The following is a 14,085-nucleotide window of genomic DNA, read 5'->3' as shown; positions in this document are numbered from 1 at the left end:
TCAATACAGCAAAGTCAGCCCACAGACAGCCCACAGAGAGGAGCAAAGGTCAGTGTACTGTGTTTAAGGGTATATCTCCAAGCGGGAAGCTCCAGTTGTGGTTCTGGGCTGATCCTGTGCCATCATGAAGCTCAGGCTTCTGCTGCTGTGTGTGCTGCTGGCTCTGCTCTTCGTCTCCTGCGAGGTAAGGAAAATACAATAACATACAGCACAAAAAAGGGCACTTTACAGGGCAGTAGAAGAGCAAACAAAGAGGTCTGTTGTCTCAGGCCCCAGGGTTTTAGGGCCCCAGAATTGGATCCTCTTCCCTTTTATTTATTTTACGATAGGCCCATGTGAGGCTTCTTGCACTACCACCCCAAATTTCTGTCGATGGCGTTGTATATTTGGGAATTTTGCTTTTACATTACAGTGAAGTTACTCTTGGAAGAAAACTAACAAAAGCAGGCCTACAGATTTTACAGCAAAACCTGAGCGACACCAGCTCAGTTGGTTGAGCGTTTGTCCACTGTTCTGAAGGTTGAAGGTTCAAATCCTGCTGTAGACATAAACATCATTGATTGAGCAGTCAAATCCACTGACCCACAAGTTGGCTGGTGTGATTCTAGCACAGATGAATGCTGTTGTTGTGTCCTTGGGCAAGACACTTAACCTAGTGTGAGAATGGGTGTGTGAGTTGGTGAGTGGTTCCTTGATGCAAAGCGCTTTGAAAGCCTTGAAGGTGGAAATGCACTATATAAAAATGTGACCATGTGACCAAAAAAAAAAAAAGACAAGTGTGAAGAATGTCCAAGTCGTCTCCTTGCCAGAAAAAAGAAAAGTGAAAAAATGAAGACACAGAATTTGTTTAAAATGCAGTGTTGTTGAATGAATTATGCCACAATGCAAATTAAGGCAATATCAATATTTACTTGTGTCATTATATTTATTTTCCCCCTTTATTAACATTGCAATTTTCCTTTACTTCCCACTCACTACAGCGGTGGTATTTGTGGTAGCTGGTGGAATTTCTGACCATCTAGTAGTCTATAGTGGAGTGAAGCATTAGATTGTGTTCTAGTTTAATCCTGTACATCCTTTTTTCTCAAAGATGAAGAAGAAAAAAGACAAAGACAAAGACAAAGGTCATGGTCATGGTCATGGTCATGGTCGCGGCCGTGGTCACGGTCACGGTCATGATCATCATCATCATCGTGGAAAACATGGCAGAGGACGCTTTGTAGATATCATCACCGGTAACACACACATTTGAACTAACTGTATACGAACAGAGAAATGTCTTAAGATCTAACTGAAATGTGCTGTCCCAGATATATTCTTCCAGAATGCTGGTGATGATGATGACGACGATGAAGAACACAGCAGCGACTGGCTTTATGAACTCCAGGAACCAGAAGGTAAAACAAAAAAAAAAAAACATCTGCAGCATAGACAAGCAATGAATATGTCTAGATATTAAATTATTATTATTATGATTAAGTAGAAGTAGATGTTTACGTAAGGTGCTAAAAATGACAGTTTAATAATACCACAGAACTCATTACGGCATCTGCATGGTACACTTGAATCCAACGGGTATAAGCTACTTCAGTATTACTGGCCTTTCCAACAGCTGGTGAAAGTGTCTTGCCAAATTATAATCTTCAGTGTCTGTATCTGGACTTTAACTGCCAACCTTCTGATTAATGGATCTTGACTTGAATGTTTTCGATAATAAATATTCTTAGCACTCCAGGTTTAGATAATGAGTTATGTCCTGCTGTGGTTTAGATTGTACTTGACCAATAAATATTTTTTGTGTAGGATTTGGTCATTATGTTTGCCCCTCGGCTCCCTTGTCATATGGTGTTCCCCAGAGGTCGACACTTGGGCCTTTGCTTTTTTCCTTTTGTGCTCCCTCTGTGCACCATTTTGAGGAAACATGGCATCACATTCCACTGTTATGCTCATGACAGCCAGATCTATTTACCAAGACACATGATCCACAAGCTGCCAAACCACTTCTGGACTGTATTTTGGATGTTACTGAACTTCTGCGGTTATGATTTTTGTTCCCAGTGCTCCAAGTAACTCCTTTCCTGTGGACTTGGTTTCACTGAGTAATTTGGTAAAGCTAGTTGTGTCATACTTGGGCATCAAAATGGACCTTGATCTAAAACTTGATCAGCAATTTATTGTTGTGTAGTGAAGTCTAGTTTTTTCCAGCTAAAAAGTGGCCAAAATTCTGTCTGAACATTTTGAAACTGTGATACTTACATTTGTCACAACCAGATTAGACTATTGTAATGCACTCTATGTTGCTGGTCTCAGCCAAAATACACTTTTACAAAACACTTTTTGCAATAACCATTTGCAATATGTCCAAAACTTGGCAACTCAGCTCTTAACTGGGACTTCACAACACAAGATCTCACCTATTTTAGCTTCTCTCCATTGGCTTCCAGTGTGCTTTAGAGTTGATTTCAAAATTCTTTTATTTGCCTTTAAATGTTTGCATGGCCTAGCGTCCTCCTTCCTCGCTGACCTGATCCACCCTCACGCCCCCTCTTGCACTCTTAGGTCAGCAGATCAGCTGCAGCTTGCACTTCACTACACATGTTTTTTCATAGATTGAGTCTCTCCCTTTTTTTAAATCACTCTTAAAAACGTACCTTTATTCACTGGCCTAGTTTTTTGTGTTTTTTAATAGTTGCATTGTCAGTGTTGGGGAGTAATCTATTACATGTACCGGAGATACTTAATCAGAGTACTAATTATGAGTAACAGTTACAACGGTTACAGTTACTGTTTCAGTGAGTGGTAATTGGATTACAGTTACTTCATTGAAATAAATAGATTACACAGAAGTATTTTGCTGTTTTCCCCTTTTTCGGCTATATCCCCAGGTCTAAACTAGATCTAAACCAGGTCTAAACCAGGACTAAACCAGGTCTAAACCAGGACAAAAACCAGGTCTAAACTAGATCTAAACTAGATCTATACCAGGTATAAACCAGGACTAAAACAGGACTAAACCAGGTCTAAACCAGGTTTAAACTAGGACTAAAACAGATATAAACCAGGACTAAAACAGGACTAAACCAGGTCTAAACCAAGACTAAACCAGGACTAAAACAGGACTAAACCAGAATTTAACAGGACTAAACCTGGACTGAACCAGGACTAAAACAGGATTTAACAGAACTAAACCATGCTGCGTGGATGTGTCTCCTCCTCTTATATCAATAATATTTTTAATACAGTTAATTAAAGTCTGGGCTTTTCATTGTCTTTTAGCAGACAGAACTTCTTATGTTACGATATCCTCGTCTTTGCTGCTCTACAAGTATCAAGTAATCCAAAGTATTCAGATTATGTTACTCACTTTAAGTAATTTCATGGATTCCGTTATAAACTACATTTTGGGGTATGTAATCTGTAATCTGTAGGGGAATACATTTTAAAAGTAACCTTCCCAACACTGTGCATTATGACTTTGATTGTCTATTCAGTGTTTGTGTATGGCACTTTGGCCAACTGTAGTTTTTTGTGCGTTTATAAATAAAGCTAGTACAGTATATTACAATGGGGAGCTACTTTGACATTGACAGTGAAGGGCGCTTGTTCAGATTTTCAAAAAGACAACACTTAAATTATCATGGAAAATATGATGAAAATTCTTTAAAGAGATTGCATTTTTGTCCCAGGTCCATGCAGCCCCAACCCCTGTCATAACAATGGAGTTTGTGAAGAAGGAAAGAAAGGCAAGAAGTTCAAATGCGACTGTCCAAAACCATTTAAGGGCAAGAAATGTGAAAAAGGTTGGATATTATCATTATCAATACAAATTGATCTGTTTCTTTTATCAGTGTTAGACACATTGGTTTTACTTGTTATATTTCCAGGTCCCAAACACTGTAAAAAGGGCAGGTGCGGCCGTGGAGAATGTGTGGTGACCTCTGATCCTCCGTTCTTCGAGTGCAAATGCAAAGAGCCATTCAAGCCTCCAAACTGTGTCCAGTGTAAGTCGACATATAAATATATTAATATATAATAATATTTCTAAAATATTTATGTATTTTTTCATGTTTTTTTACTATGATAAGTCTCATCACATCTTAGTGGTATTAGCCATCGTAAAATGGTTTTCTTTACAAAAAAACATACCTTAAGATGTTTTGCTGCCTCACACACCATTAACTTTTCACAGTAATTTTATATCACAAATAAAATGCAACTTTTAAGATAGCATTGCTGGTTTTGAGCCTCTTTTAAACTGCTATAAAATACTAAACACATTCCAAGTTGTCCAAACGTACAACACTCACTACAACTTCTATCTCAGTTTGTATCTGTTCATTGTCCAACCAAAAAATGTTGCATGGATTGTTCAAAGAAAATTATTTGTCCTGTAGAGTTGCCATAGCTGCACAAACTAAAAAAAGTCTAATTAAGAGAATATGTGTTTTTAGATTCTGTTTGTGACCCTAACCCTTGCCAAAATGGAGGGAAGTGTGTGAGAGACGGCAATGATTTCGACTGCGCCTGTGCTGATGGGTTCAGTGGACACTTCTGCCAAGTCGGTAAATATTACATCAAACCTCTATCACTCAGGTCAAATTTTAGCCTGTTCTCAAGCTAACTAAGGGTAACCACACCCAAAAATGTAATTTATAAAAAAAAATTTGTCTTCCAGTTAATAACAGATCTAAACCAGCACAACACTAGATCTAATCCAACCTGAACTATGTCTGGAATAGGGTTATTGCAATAGTAGTTCTTAACCAAAACTTTATTAAGCTGACTATAAATTAAGCAACCTCTCACAGAAATATTCCACATTATGGCTTTAAAAATCTATCTTGAACTTATTCAATTATAGTTGTTTTACTACTAAACTAACTTAAAAAAAAAAACAAAAAAAAACATGCATGCTTCCTGCAAGTGAACTTGTCTCTAAAAAGATCTGACCTGTAACTTGCCAGATGGAATTGCCAACTTGTCTCCATGGAGAGAAAAATCTAATATTATACTGTGAATCATTCCAGATAAAGCAATAACTTCTCCATGGAGACAAGCACTTCTGACATGATGTACCTTTATGATCACTGCTATACATGCATCCTGAATTTCCATGTTTGATTTCCCAGTGGGGTGCGTCTATTGTCAAAGCCGATCGTTTCAAGTTTTTTGAATCTTATCGCTTTTGTTTCTGGTTCTGCTATTGTCATATTTTAATTATGGGATTCAGACATCGTAATTGTTTGGGTGTTTGATGTCCCAACAGCAGAAAACAGCTCGAGAAATGGGCTTTGGACGTTTGTGAACTCCATAACTGCAAAAGGGAATCAGATCTCTGTGACTGCAAACCTCCTCCTTCAAAATGTTTCCCTTCCCAATGGAATTGAAAAATAGCGATGAGCAGTACTGATACACAGGAAGGACAAAAAAGGTAACCTTTGGCTTAGAAATCATCCTGAGTTTGCAGCGAACATTTTGTATGTGGAGCACCATCAAAGCAAAATCCAGATCCCTCACTCAACATTGGTCACAAATTTAAAAAGTCAACGCCAAAGTGAAAAGCACCAGCTGTTTTCCAAGAAACACCTTCCATCGCAAAGCGACCAAGATGTGATGTTGCTGTAAAGTCAGTCGAACAAGAAAGTGCGAGCTCACCCTGCTTGTCTTCTGTACCTCTCACTTAATAAACGGGATTTTGCTTTGATGGCGCTCCACATAAAAATATTCACTGGATGATTTCTTAGGTAGCCAAAGGTTACCATTTTCGTCCTTCCTGTGTATCAATACTGCCCATCGCCTTCCCCTTTCACTATTTTTCAATTACGTAGTGAAGGGAAAAAGGTTGGATGGAGGTTTGCAGTCACACAGATCTGATTCCCTTTAGCAGAAACCTCCGAAACCCATTTTTCCGCTGTTAGGACATCAAACAACCACACAATTACGATGTCCGGAGCTCATAACTAAAATATGACAATATCAGAACCAGAAACATAAGCGATATGGTTCAAAAGACTTGAAAAGATCGGCTTTGACAATAGACGTATCCACTGGGAAATCAAACATGGCGGTTTGATGCTCACTTTTTCAGAGGACCCTTCCTAGCAAGCATTGTGCGATGACCGGAAGTCCGAAATTTGCGATGCATGTGTAGACCAATGTAATAAACTGTAGTTCACTCAGTTACATCTCACCCCAGGTCCCGATGACTGCTATACTGGGGATGGGGAGTCCTACAGGGGAAATGTGAGTGAGACAGATGATGGTCACGAGTGTTTGTACTGGAACTCTCACTTCCTCTTGGACTCTGGCACCTACCCCTTTGGGTCCAACGAGGACGATGACGGACTGGGCCCCCACAACTTCTGCAGGTCAGGGCCCATTTTAGATACACACAAAAGGACACATTTTTTATGCATGAGTTTAAGAATGATGAGAAATTAGGGCTGTTGCCTCGTGAATGACAATTTAAAAGCACAAATTACTCATTGAGAAAGACATTTAATCACAATATTGCAAATGTTCACAGGCATAACATCACACATATATTTTTTATCACCATATTGCTCAGTCCTAATAGACAATATTTTTATCCAGCTGGCCTCACTCATTTTTTGATATAGTAAATCCCAACATAATTAAAGGTGCACTGCGCAACTTTTCTGGTGAAGGACCTGCTTGTCTCCATGGAGATTTTATTTCTTTGCCTGGAATGTTCCAATGGTATGACTTTAAACATATCCATCTAGGATTTATTCATTACAGGTGTTTCTGTTGCTAAAAAATACAATAATTCCTTCTGTGAATAGGGGCAACTATGGAAGATAATTTGTTCTATCAGATTTTGAATTTTAAATATCACTGAATTTCTCACTTTTTATTTTTTAAATCTGAAAAAAAAAATAAAAAATAAATTCTGAATTTTAGTTGCTGAAATTTTAAGTATGTTTCAATGTTTCAAATTCAAAATAAAATTTTTACCTTCTTTAATATTCAGCACAGACATTTTCAAGCCCTCAAATTTGAAAGTCAAAATTCAAAGCACAAAATTCTCTGTACATTTACATTTATATAATTATGTCTTATTTGACACCTGTCTCTTGCTGTCTTTTTTGTTACTTATTTAGAATTATTTTACCATTTATATTGTTGCTCTTTGTTATTATAATAAATTGTGATGTTTGAGCTACTGTGTCCAAATAATTTCCCTTGTGACTCAATAAGGTTTGTCTAAGTCTAAGTCTAATTTTATTTATTCATTTTACAGAAATCCAGATGGTTCAAAGATGCCGTGGTGCTTCTACCGAAAAGGCCGCAAACTCTGGTGGGACTACTGTGATGTAAGACACTGTGACGATCCAACAGGTGAGGCTCCTAATAACTATTTTATTAACTCACTTATTAACCAAATTCACCTCTAAATATAAAATTAGTGCTGTCATGCGATTAAAAAAATTGAGAGATTAATTAATTATGATCTGTAATTAATTAACCTAATTAATCTCATTTTAATCTCACCTAAAAATTGCTGAGAAAAGCCTTCAATTTGAGGTATTTTCATTTAAATTCATTATTACATTATTGTGGCAGATCAAAAGACTGATATAGAACAAAAAAAGTGACTTTATAAAGTCATTTATTGTTTAACAAATCTCTCCAAATTGTCTGTTGAGCCCAAGTCTCCATGAATAAGAAACTGTTTGCTGTAAAGCAGCAAAGACGAGGAAATCTGAACATAATAACCTTTGTCTACTTAAAGACAATAAAAAGTCCAGTCTTTCCTTAACCATATTAAAAATATTATTGATAGAGAAATGCTGTATATATGAGATCACTGGTTTTAGTCCTTGTTTTAGTCCTGGTTTAGACCTGCTTTAGTCCTAGTTTAGTCCTGGAATGGATTAATCCTGTTTTAGTCCTGGTGTTCTGGTTCAGACCTGGTTTAGTTCTGGTTTTAGTTCTGGTTTATTCCTGGTTTAGACCTGGTTTTAGTTCTGGTTTTAGTTCTGGTTTTAGTTCTGGTTTAGTCCTGGTTTAGTCCTGGTTTAGTCCTGGTTTAGACCTGGTTTAGACCTGGTTTTAGTTCTGGTTTTAGTTCTGGTTTAGTCCTGGACTGGTTTAGTCCTGGTTTAGTCCTGGTTTTAGTCTTGGTGTTAGTTCTGGTTTAGAGGCGCACAGGAGGAAGCGCGGTTTACGCCGCGTACGCGAGAAAACACGATCCACACGCGGCGCACGGGAGCACGTCGGTGTCCGCGCAGTAACTACGGAAGGAAACGTGGTCCGCGCGTTCTCAGGTTAATGACGATGATGAAGGTGTGTGTTTGTGTGTGTGTTTGTGTGTGTTTGTGTGTGTGTGTGTGTGTGTGTGTGTGTGTGTGTGTGTGTGTGTGTGTGTGTGTGTGTTTGTGTGCATGTCCCCTCATGTGGCAGGTCACTATAGGACAGTAGTGCAGACATCATGAGCCTATGCAGGTTGTTTTCACCAGTGACATTTAAGTTGTAGGCGATATTATATTTGTTATTTTCTTTTATATTTCACGTCGGGAGAATAATTTCCAAGACACGAATGTGTTTTTACCAGTGCACTGCTGACTCTGTTCTACTGGCTCTTCGACTTCGTCCATTGTGCGACTGACGCCGCCAGCGTTAACATAATGTTCACATCGCTCTTACTGCGCGCGTTTTGTGTGGGTTTCCGGCAATGAGTGGAATTACCGAAATAAAAAAAAATTATAAATGTGTTTTTTTTGTGTGTGTGTGTGTGTGTGTTGTCCCAACACATAAAAACAGGTTTTATAAAAAAGCAACTCGCATACAGAAACAGTAAAGTTAGAGATTAAAAATGAGATTAACGCGATTAAAAAACATAATGCGCTAAATATGACTGTAATTAATTAATCGCAATTAACGCGATAATTTGACACCCCTATATAAAATATGACTTTATTCATCCCAAAGTGAATTCTTGTGCCAGAGAGGCCATTAAGATATAAAAAACACAATTAATTAATCTTTTTAGCTTTTATATTGTACAAAATAGCATTAGTTGTTTTTGTTTTTTAGATGAACCATCTACAGCTGAACCCACACACCAGCCCGATCCTACGCACCACGCCCCAACCTCACCTGGGCCAACAGAAGAACCAGCACCAGGTCCCACTCAGCCTGCGCCACCTGTTTCCACCACCCATGCCCATGAACCTACCCATGGACCTACCGCTACCCATGGACCTACCGCTACCCATGAACCTACCCATGGACCTACCGCTACCCATGAACCTACCGCTGCCCATGAACCTACCGCTGCCCATGAACCTACCGCTGCCCATGAACCTACTGCTGCCCCAGGATCTACTGCTGCCCCTGGTTCTACCCCTGCCCCACACACCCCAAGCCCCACTAATGCCACCACCAATGAAACTGCACAGTTCAAGACGTGCGGACGCCCAGAGCCTAAAAAACCCATCACTCGTATCTTTGGGGGTCTTAAAGTGCCGCCTGGTGCCCTGCCATGGCAAGTGTCGGTACAAGTGAGGCCTCAGAACTCCAACGCGCCCTTCAGACACCTCTGTGGAGGAATCCTCATCGAGAGCTGCTGGGTGCTCACCGCTGGACACTGCATGTAAGTCAAGACTGTCACTGGATGTAAGTTTGGGCTTATCAGTTTAACAAGCAGTGGTGCCCCAGTATGCTTATTAAGAAAAACCTAGACCTCACTTAAATCCTTCCCGCACCAACATGTCATAGTAATAAACTTACAATTATTTAGACAAATATACAGCATATATAATTGTAGGGTTTATGGTACAGTTTGCCATAATTAGGAGAGATATATATATATATATATGTTTATGTTACAACAGTCACAAAAATCGGGACATGCAGGTGGTTTTGGGAAGCAATGACCTCTCCTCAGAAGAGTCCAGTCAGCAGACGTTACCTGTGGAGGAAGCCATTCTGCATGAGAACTACAACGAGAAGCCATACGCTGTTTACAATGACATAGGCAAGTCATTTACAAAGTATTTTTAAATCAAACAGCAGCATGATATGACTGATTATGAGACACACACAAGGTGAATGCTATGCCTTTGTTGTTAAAAGTACTTGTGTATTCACAGGTTTGCTGCGTCTGCAAGGTCATAATGGAGTATGTGCTGAAGAGTCTCAGTTTGTGAAGACGGCCTGTCTCCCAGAAGCCCCACTGCCTGATGGGACGGAGTGCACCATTTCAGGATGGGGTGCCACAGAGAATGGTAAAGACTCTGGACAAATTCGACTACAAATAAGAATCTTATGTTCACAAAATAATAGTGCATTAGAAATTTTTAAATATTTTGGCATATAACTGGGCGGCAGTAGCTCAGTAGGTAGAGCATTTGCCCACCGATCTGAAGGTTGGCGGTTTGAATCCGGCTCTTGACATAAACATCACAGGTTGAGCGGTCAGATCCACTGACCCACAGGTTGGCTGGTGTGATTCCAGCTCCCACAGATGAATGCTGTCATTTTGTCCTTGGGCAAGACACTTAACCCACCTTGCCCACAGTGTCTGCGTACACTGGTGTGTGAATGGGTGAGTGGTTCCTTGTTGTAAAGCGCTTTGAGTGCCTTGAAGGTGGAAAAGCGCTATAGAAAAATGTGACCATTTACCAATAAGCTACATGGAATTGATTGGCAGCTCATACTGATGATGGATGGTTGTCTCAGAATGTTATATTATTTCTTATTTAAGCAAAAACTGTATAAGTATTATGACTTAAAACCAGAGGAGATTAGATTAGATTTATATTCTCAGTTTAAAATTGTCTTGTGTTTTTCCTCCACAAGACACTTTGATGCAGCAGTATTTTTACCGAGCTACACAATTCTCATCACCTGTTTAGATGCTGTTAATAAGCCTACATGGACATGATGCTGGCATTGTGAATAATGCATACTTTAGCATTTGAGAGCCTTGTGCGTTGTTAAGCATATCAAACAGCTGTACTGGTGTAAATGCATATGCCTGTTTTCTATTTATAGCGACCGGTTCTCAGCACCTGCTTGAGGCCAAAGTGCTGCTGATTAACCAAGACAAATGCTCGAAACCCGAAGTCTACGGTGCTGTCCTGGACAACGGCATGATGTGTGCTGGACACCTGCGGGGAGGGGTGGACTCCTGCCAGGTCAGTGGGGCATCTATGCTTTTAGGTCTATCTGAACTGTGTGTAAGCATTAAGCATATAGGACTGTTGCCAAAGCGATTAACTACGGAAGCCGGGAGAGCTCATAACAAACGCAAAAGCCGCAACAAATACAAATGCGAAAACACAAATGCAAACACCACAAGACAACAAAAAGCCACAACACACCAAAAAGCGACAACGGAACTGGCTGTGGGACTCTATTTTAATGCAAACACCGCAACAAATACAGATGCTACAACACAAATGCAAATGCCACACACCAAAAAAACCCCACAACAAACCAAAAAAACCCACAACACATCAAAAAATAAGCCACAACGGAACTGACTGCAGGACTCTATTTTAATGCAAATGCCGCAAGAAATACAGACACCACAACACAAATGCAAACTCCACATACCAAGAAAAAAAAAAAAAAAGCCACAACACACCAACAAAAACACAAAGGAAGTGACTGTGAGACACTATTTTCCGACACACCAAGCGATGGCCAGACAGTCTCCATTCCTTTACTTTTCACATTCTTGTTCTTCAACTTTTCACATTCTCTTCCCGCTTGATCCTTTAACGCTTCACTTGGTCCGTCGGAAAATAGAGTCCCATGGACACTTCCATTGTGGCCTTTTGTTGTGTTGTTGCATTTGCATTTGTGTTGTGGAGTTTGTATTTGTTGCGACGTTTGCATTAAAATAGAGTCCCGTGGTCACTTCCGTTGTGGCTTTTTTGGTTTGGTGTGGCTTTTTGTTGTGTTATCGGATCTGTATTTGTTGCGGTGTTTGCGTTTGTCATGAGCCCTCTTGACTTCCATAATTAACAATTTAAAACAGAATAAGATATTGTTTGAGTGGGAAAAATTCCTCAAAATGTTGCATCTAACAAGAGTCTGAAACCGATGACTGATAGAAGTACACAAAAATGAAGCAGTCAGTTAATGAATTGGGCTATTACTAAACATAGATTATATGAGTGGACAGACAAAGAGTGACATCACCCTTATCATTCGCCTCTACACAATTGAAGCCAGAGGACCACAGCCCATAAGCCACTGTTGAACTTTTACAGTCAAATTTCCTAATTTCCCAACATGGCAACTCCTACATATTATTTATACACATTGGTTTACAGTTGCTACCATATTCATAGGTAATAATTAATGATGTAACAATAACCGAAATATCGTGATATCGTATCGTCAAAGTTCTCCCAATAATATCGGGGACCATCACAATATCACAATATATAATCGAATTACAAGTCTCTTTGCTTAAATTAATTATTATGGTGCAGCAATAGTTAAAAAAAAACTACATAGGAAACTACATAGACCATGATCCTTTGCTCCATTTCAGTGTAGACAACAAGAAGAAATAACAGTTCTAAGCACTTTTAAGTCTTTGTTCTTTGGATTAAGTCTTGTCAAGGCATTTTAAGAGGAAAAAGTAGCATATTCACAGTTTTATCTGTTTAGCCTCCACAAAACACCGCAATAAATATTACTGTGAGATGTATATTGTGAATTGGATTGTTACATCCCTAATCGTGAGCTTTCCCATGATATCGCAATAAATATCATACCGTGAGTTTCATATAATAATGATATTGTATCGTGAGACTTGGATATCATTACATTCCTAGTAATAATACAACTATAACACTAAGTCCTGTCAAGCATCATATCATTGTTACACAGTCTTCCTATGACCTCTTGTATAAAGCTGTGATTTTATATTTTATTACTTATCTTTCTATTTTATTTTGACTTGTACATTTACATTTACATATTTTTGTTTTATTTCACACCTGTCTCTTGCTATCTTTTTTGCTACTTATTTAAAATTTATTATTACCATTTATATTTCTGCTCTTTGTTATTATATTATATTGTGATGTGTGAGCTACTGTGTCCAAATAATTTCCCTTGTGGATCAATAAAGTTTGTCTAACTCTAAGTCTAAGTCTAAAACATATTTTCTTCAGTCCTCGTTAATATCCTTGTGTATTTCAGGGTGACTCTGGCGGCCCTTTGACCTGTGAAGAGAACAACGCTTTTGTAATTTATGGAGTAGTCTCCTGGGGCGACCAGTGTGGCAAGAAGAACAAGCCCGGGGTCTACACTCGCGTCACAAACTACCTGGATTGGATCAAGTCTAAGATCTCTGCTCCAGCCAAATAAGTCTAATGGGGTCAGGTTTAAGCCAAGGAATCGATGGGAGTTGTTAATATGAATGTGTGAGCGTTTTCAATCAAGATCATTTGGATTCACCTGCCATTTTGTTTTTCATTTGACCTTTCTAATAAATTCCAGTAAAATCATCTGTTTTTGAATTCAATTTCATTATAAACACTGGCTATGTTTATGTGCACATAAAATTAGTATTATCAGATTTCTAGAGATGTAAATCGCAAATCAGAAATTATCAGAAATAAATCAGACCGCTATGTTCAGATTGTTCAGCTCCATTCCAATAACTCCAGCAGTAACTTGATCATAATAAAAAACTTTTCTAATGGACCAGAATATAAAAATACATCAGCAGCAAAATGATTTGTCATGAATGCAAACAGGGCTAAAAGGAGAAACCAATGAGGTGAAGCCATGAGTGTGACTTGGCTAAAGATGAGATGAGGAGAGGTTTGCGATCTAGATAGTCACACGACATTTACAGATTCAAATAAAATGAACAGTTTACACCATTCCTCTTCTTTCTGGAGATTATTGATTGATTGTTTGTGCTGTGTCTTTTACTTGTGCCTTGGTTATGGCTAGTTTATCTGAATTTACTTCTCTCAATTGGTTTCTTTGTAGGAGAAATGCTGCAGATCTTGAAGCCCTTTTGGAGAGTCTTTGTGTAAGAGAAGTTGAAGAATGTCTCTGCTTGCATACAAGTCCTTATCACTC

General features: G+C 38.8%; 1 protein-coding gene across 1 annotated transcript; it reads left to right on the top strand.

Annotated features, from left to right (window-relative positions):
• The first annotated feature begins 74 nt into the window (after nt 1-74).
• Nucleotides 75-13,872, top strand: LOC110168158 (hyaluronan-binding protein 2-like). Its single transcript, XM_020933578.2, has 13 exons — nt 75-184; nt 1,091-1,235; nt 1,311-1,397; nt 3,687-3,800; nt 3,885-4,001; nt 4,452-4,562; nt 6,197-6,368; nt 7,265-7,362; nt 9,061-9,619; nt 9,861-10,003; nt 10,119-10,253; nt 11,023-11,165; nt 13,192-13,872. Exons 1-13 carry the CDS (start codon nt 125-127, stop codon nt 13,357-13,359), a joined length of 2,052 nt encoding a protein of 683 aa, XP_020789237.2. The 5' UTR covers nt 75-124; the 3' UTR covers nt 13,360-13,872.
• The last annotated feature ends 213 nt before the right edge of the window (nt 13,873-14,085 follow it).

This window comes from Boleophthalmus pectinirostris, unplaced genomic scaffold (assembly GCF_026225935.1).
Source record: "Boleophthalmus pectinirostris isolate CB_2022bp ecotype Guang Dong unplaced genomic scaffold, ASM2622593v1 HiC_scaffold_5, whole genome shotgun sequence".
NCBI lineage: Eukaryota > Metazoa > Chordata > Actinopteri > Gobiiformes > Gobiidae > Boleophthalmus > Boleophthalmus pectinirostris.
This window is presented reverse-complemented; position numbering and strand designations above follow the sequence as displayed.

What these genes read in the sequence shown, in the direction of transcription:
- LOC110168158 (XM_020933578.2), top strand. Translation starts at nt 125, where the DNA reads ATGAAGCTCAGGCTTCTGCTGCTGTGTGTGCTGCTGGCTCTGCTCTTC. An exon ending in GCCTCCAAACTGTGTCCAGT is followed by an intron (nt 4,002 to 4,451) that starts GTAAGTCGACAT and finishes ATGTGTTTTTAG; the next exon opens with ATTCTGTTTGTGACCCTAAC. An exon ending in CTCACCGCTGGACACTGCAT is followed by an intron (nt 9,620 to 9,860) that starts GTAAGTCAAGAC and finishes ATGTTACAACAG; the next exon opens with TCACAAAAATCGGGACATGC.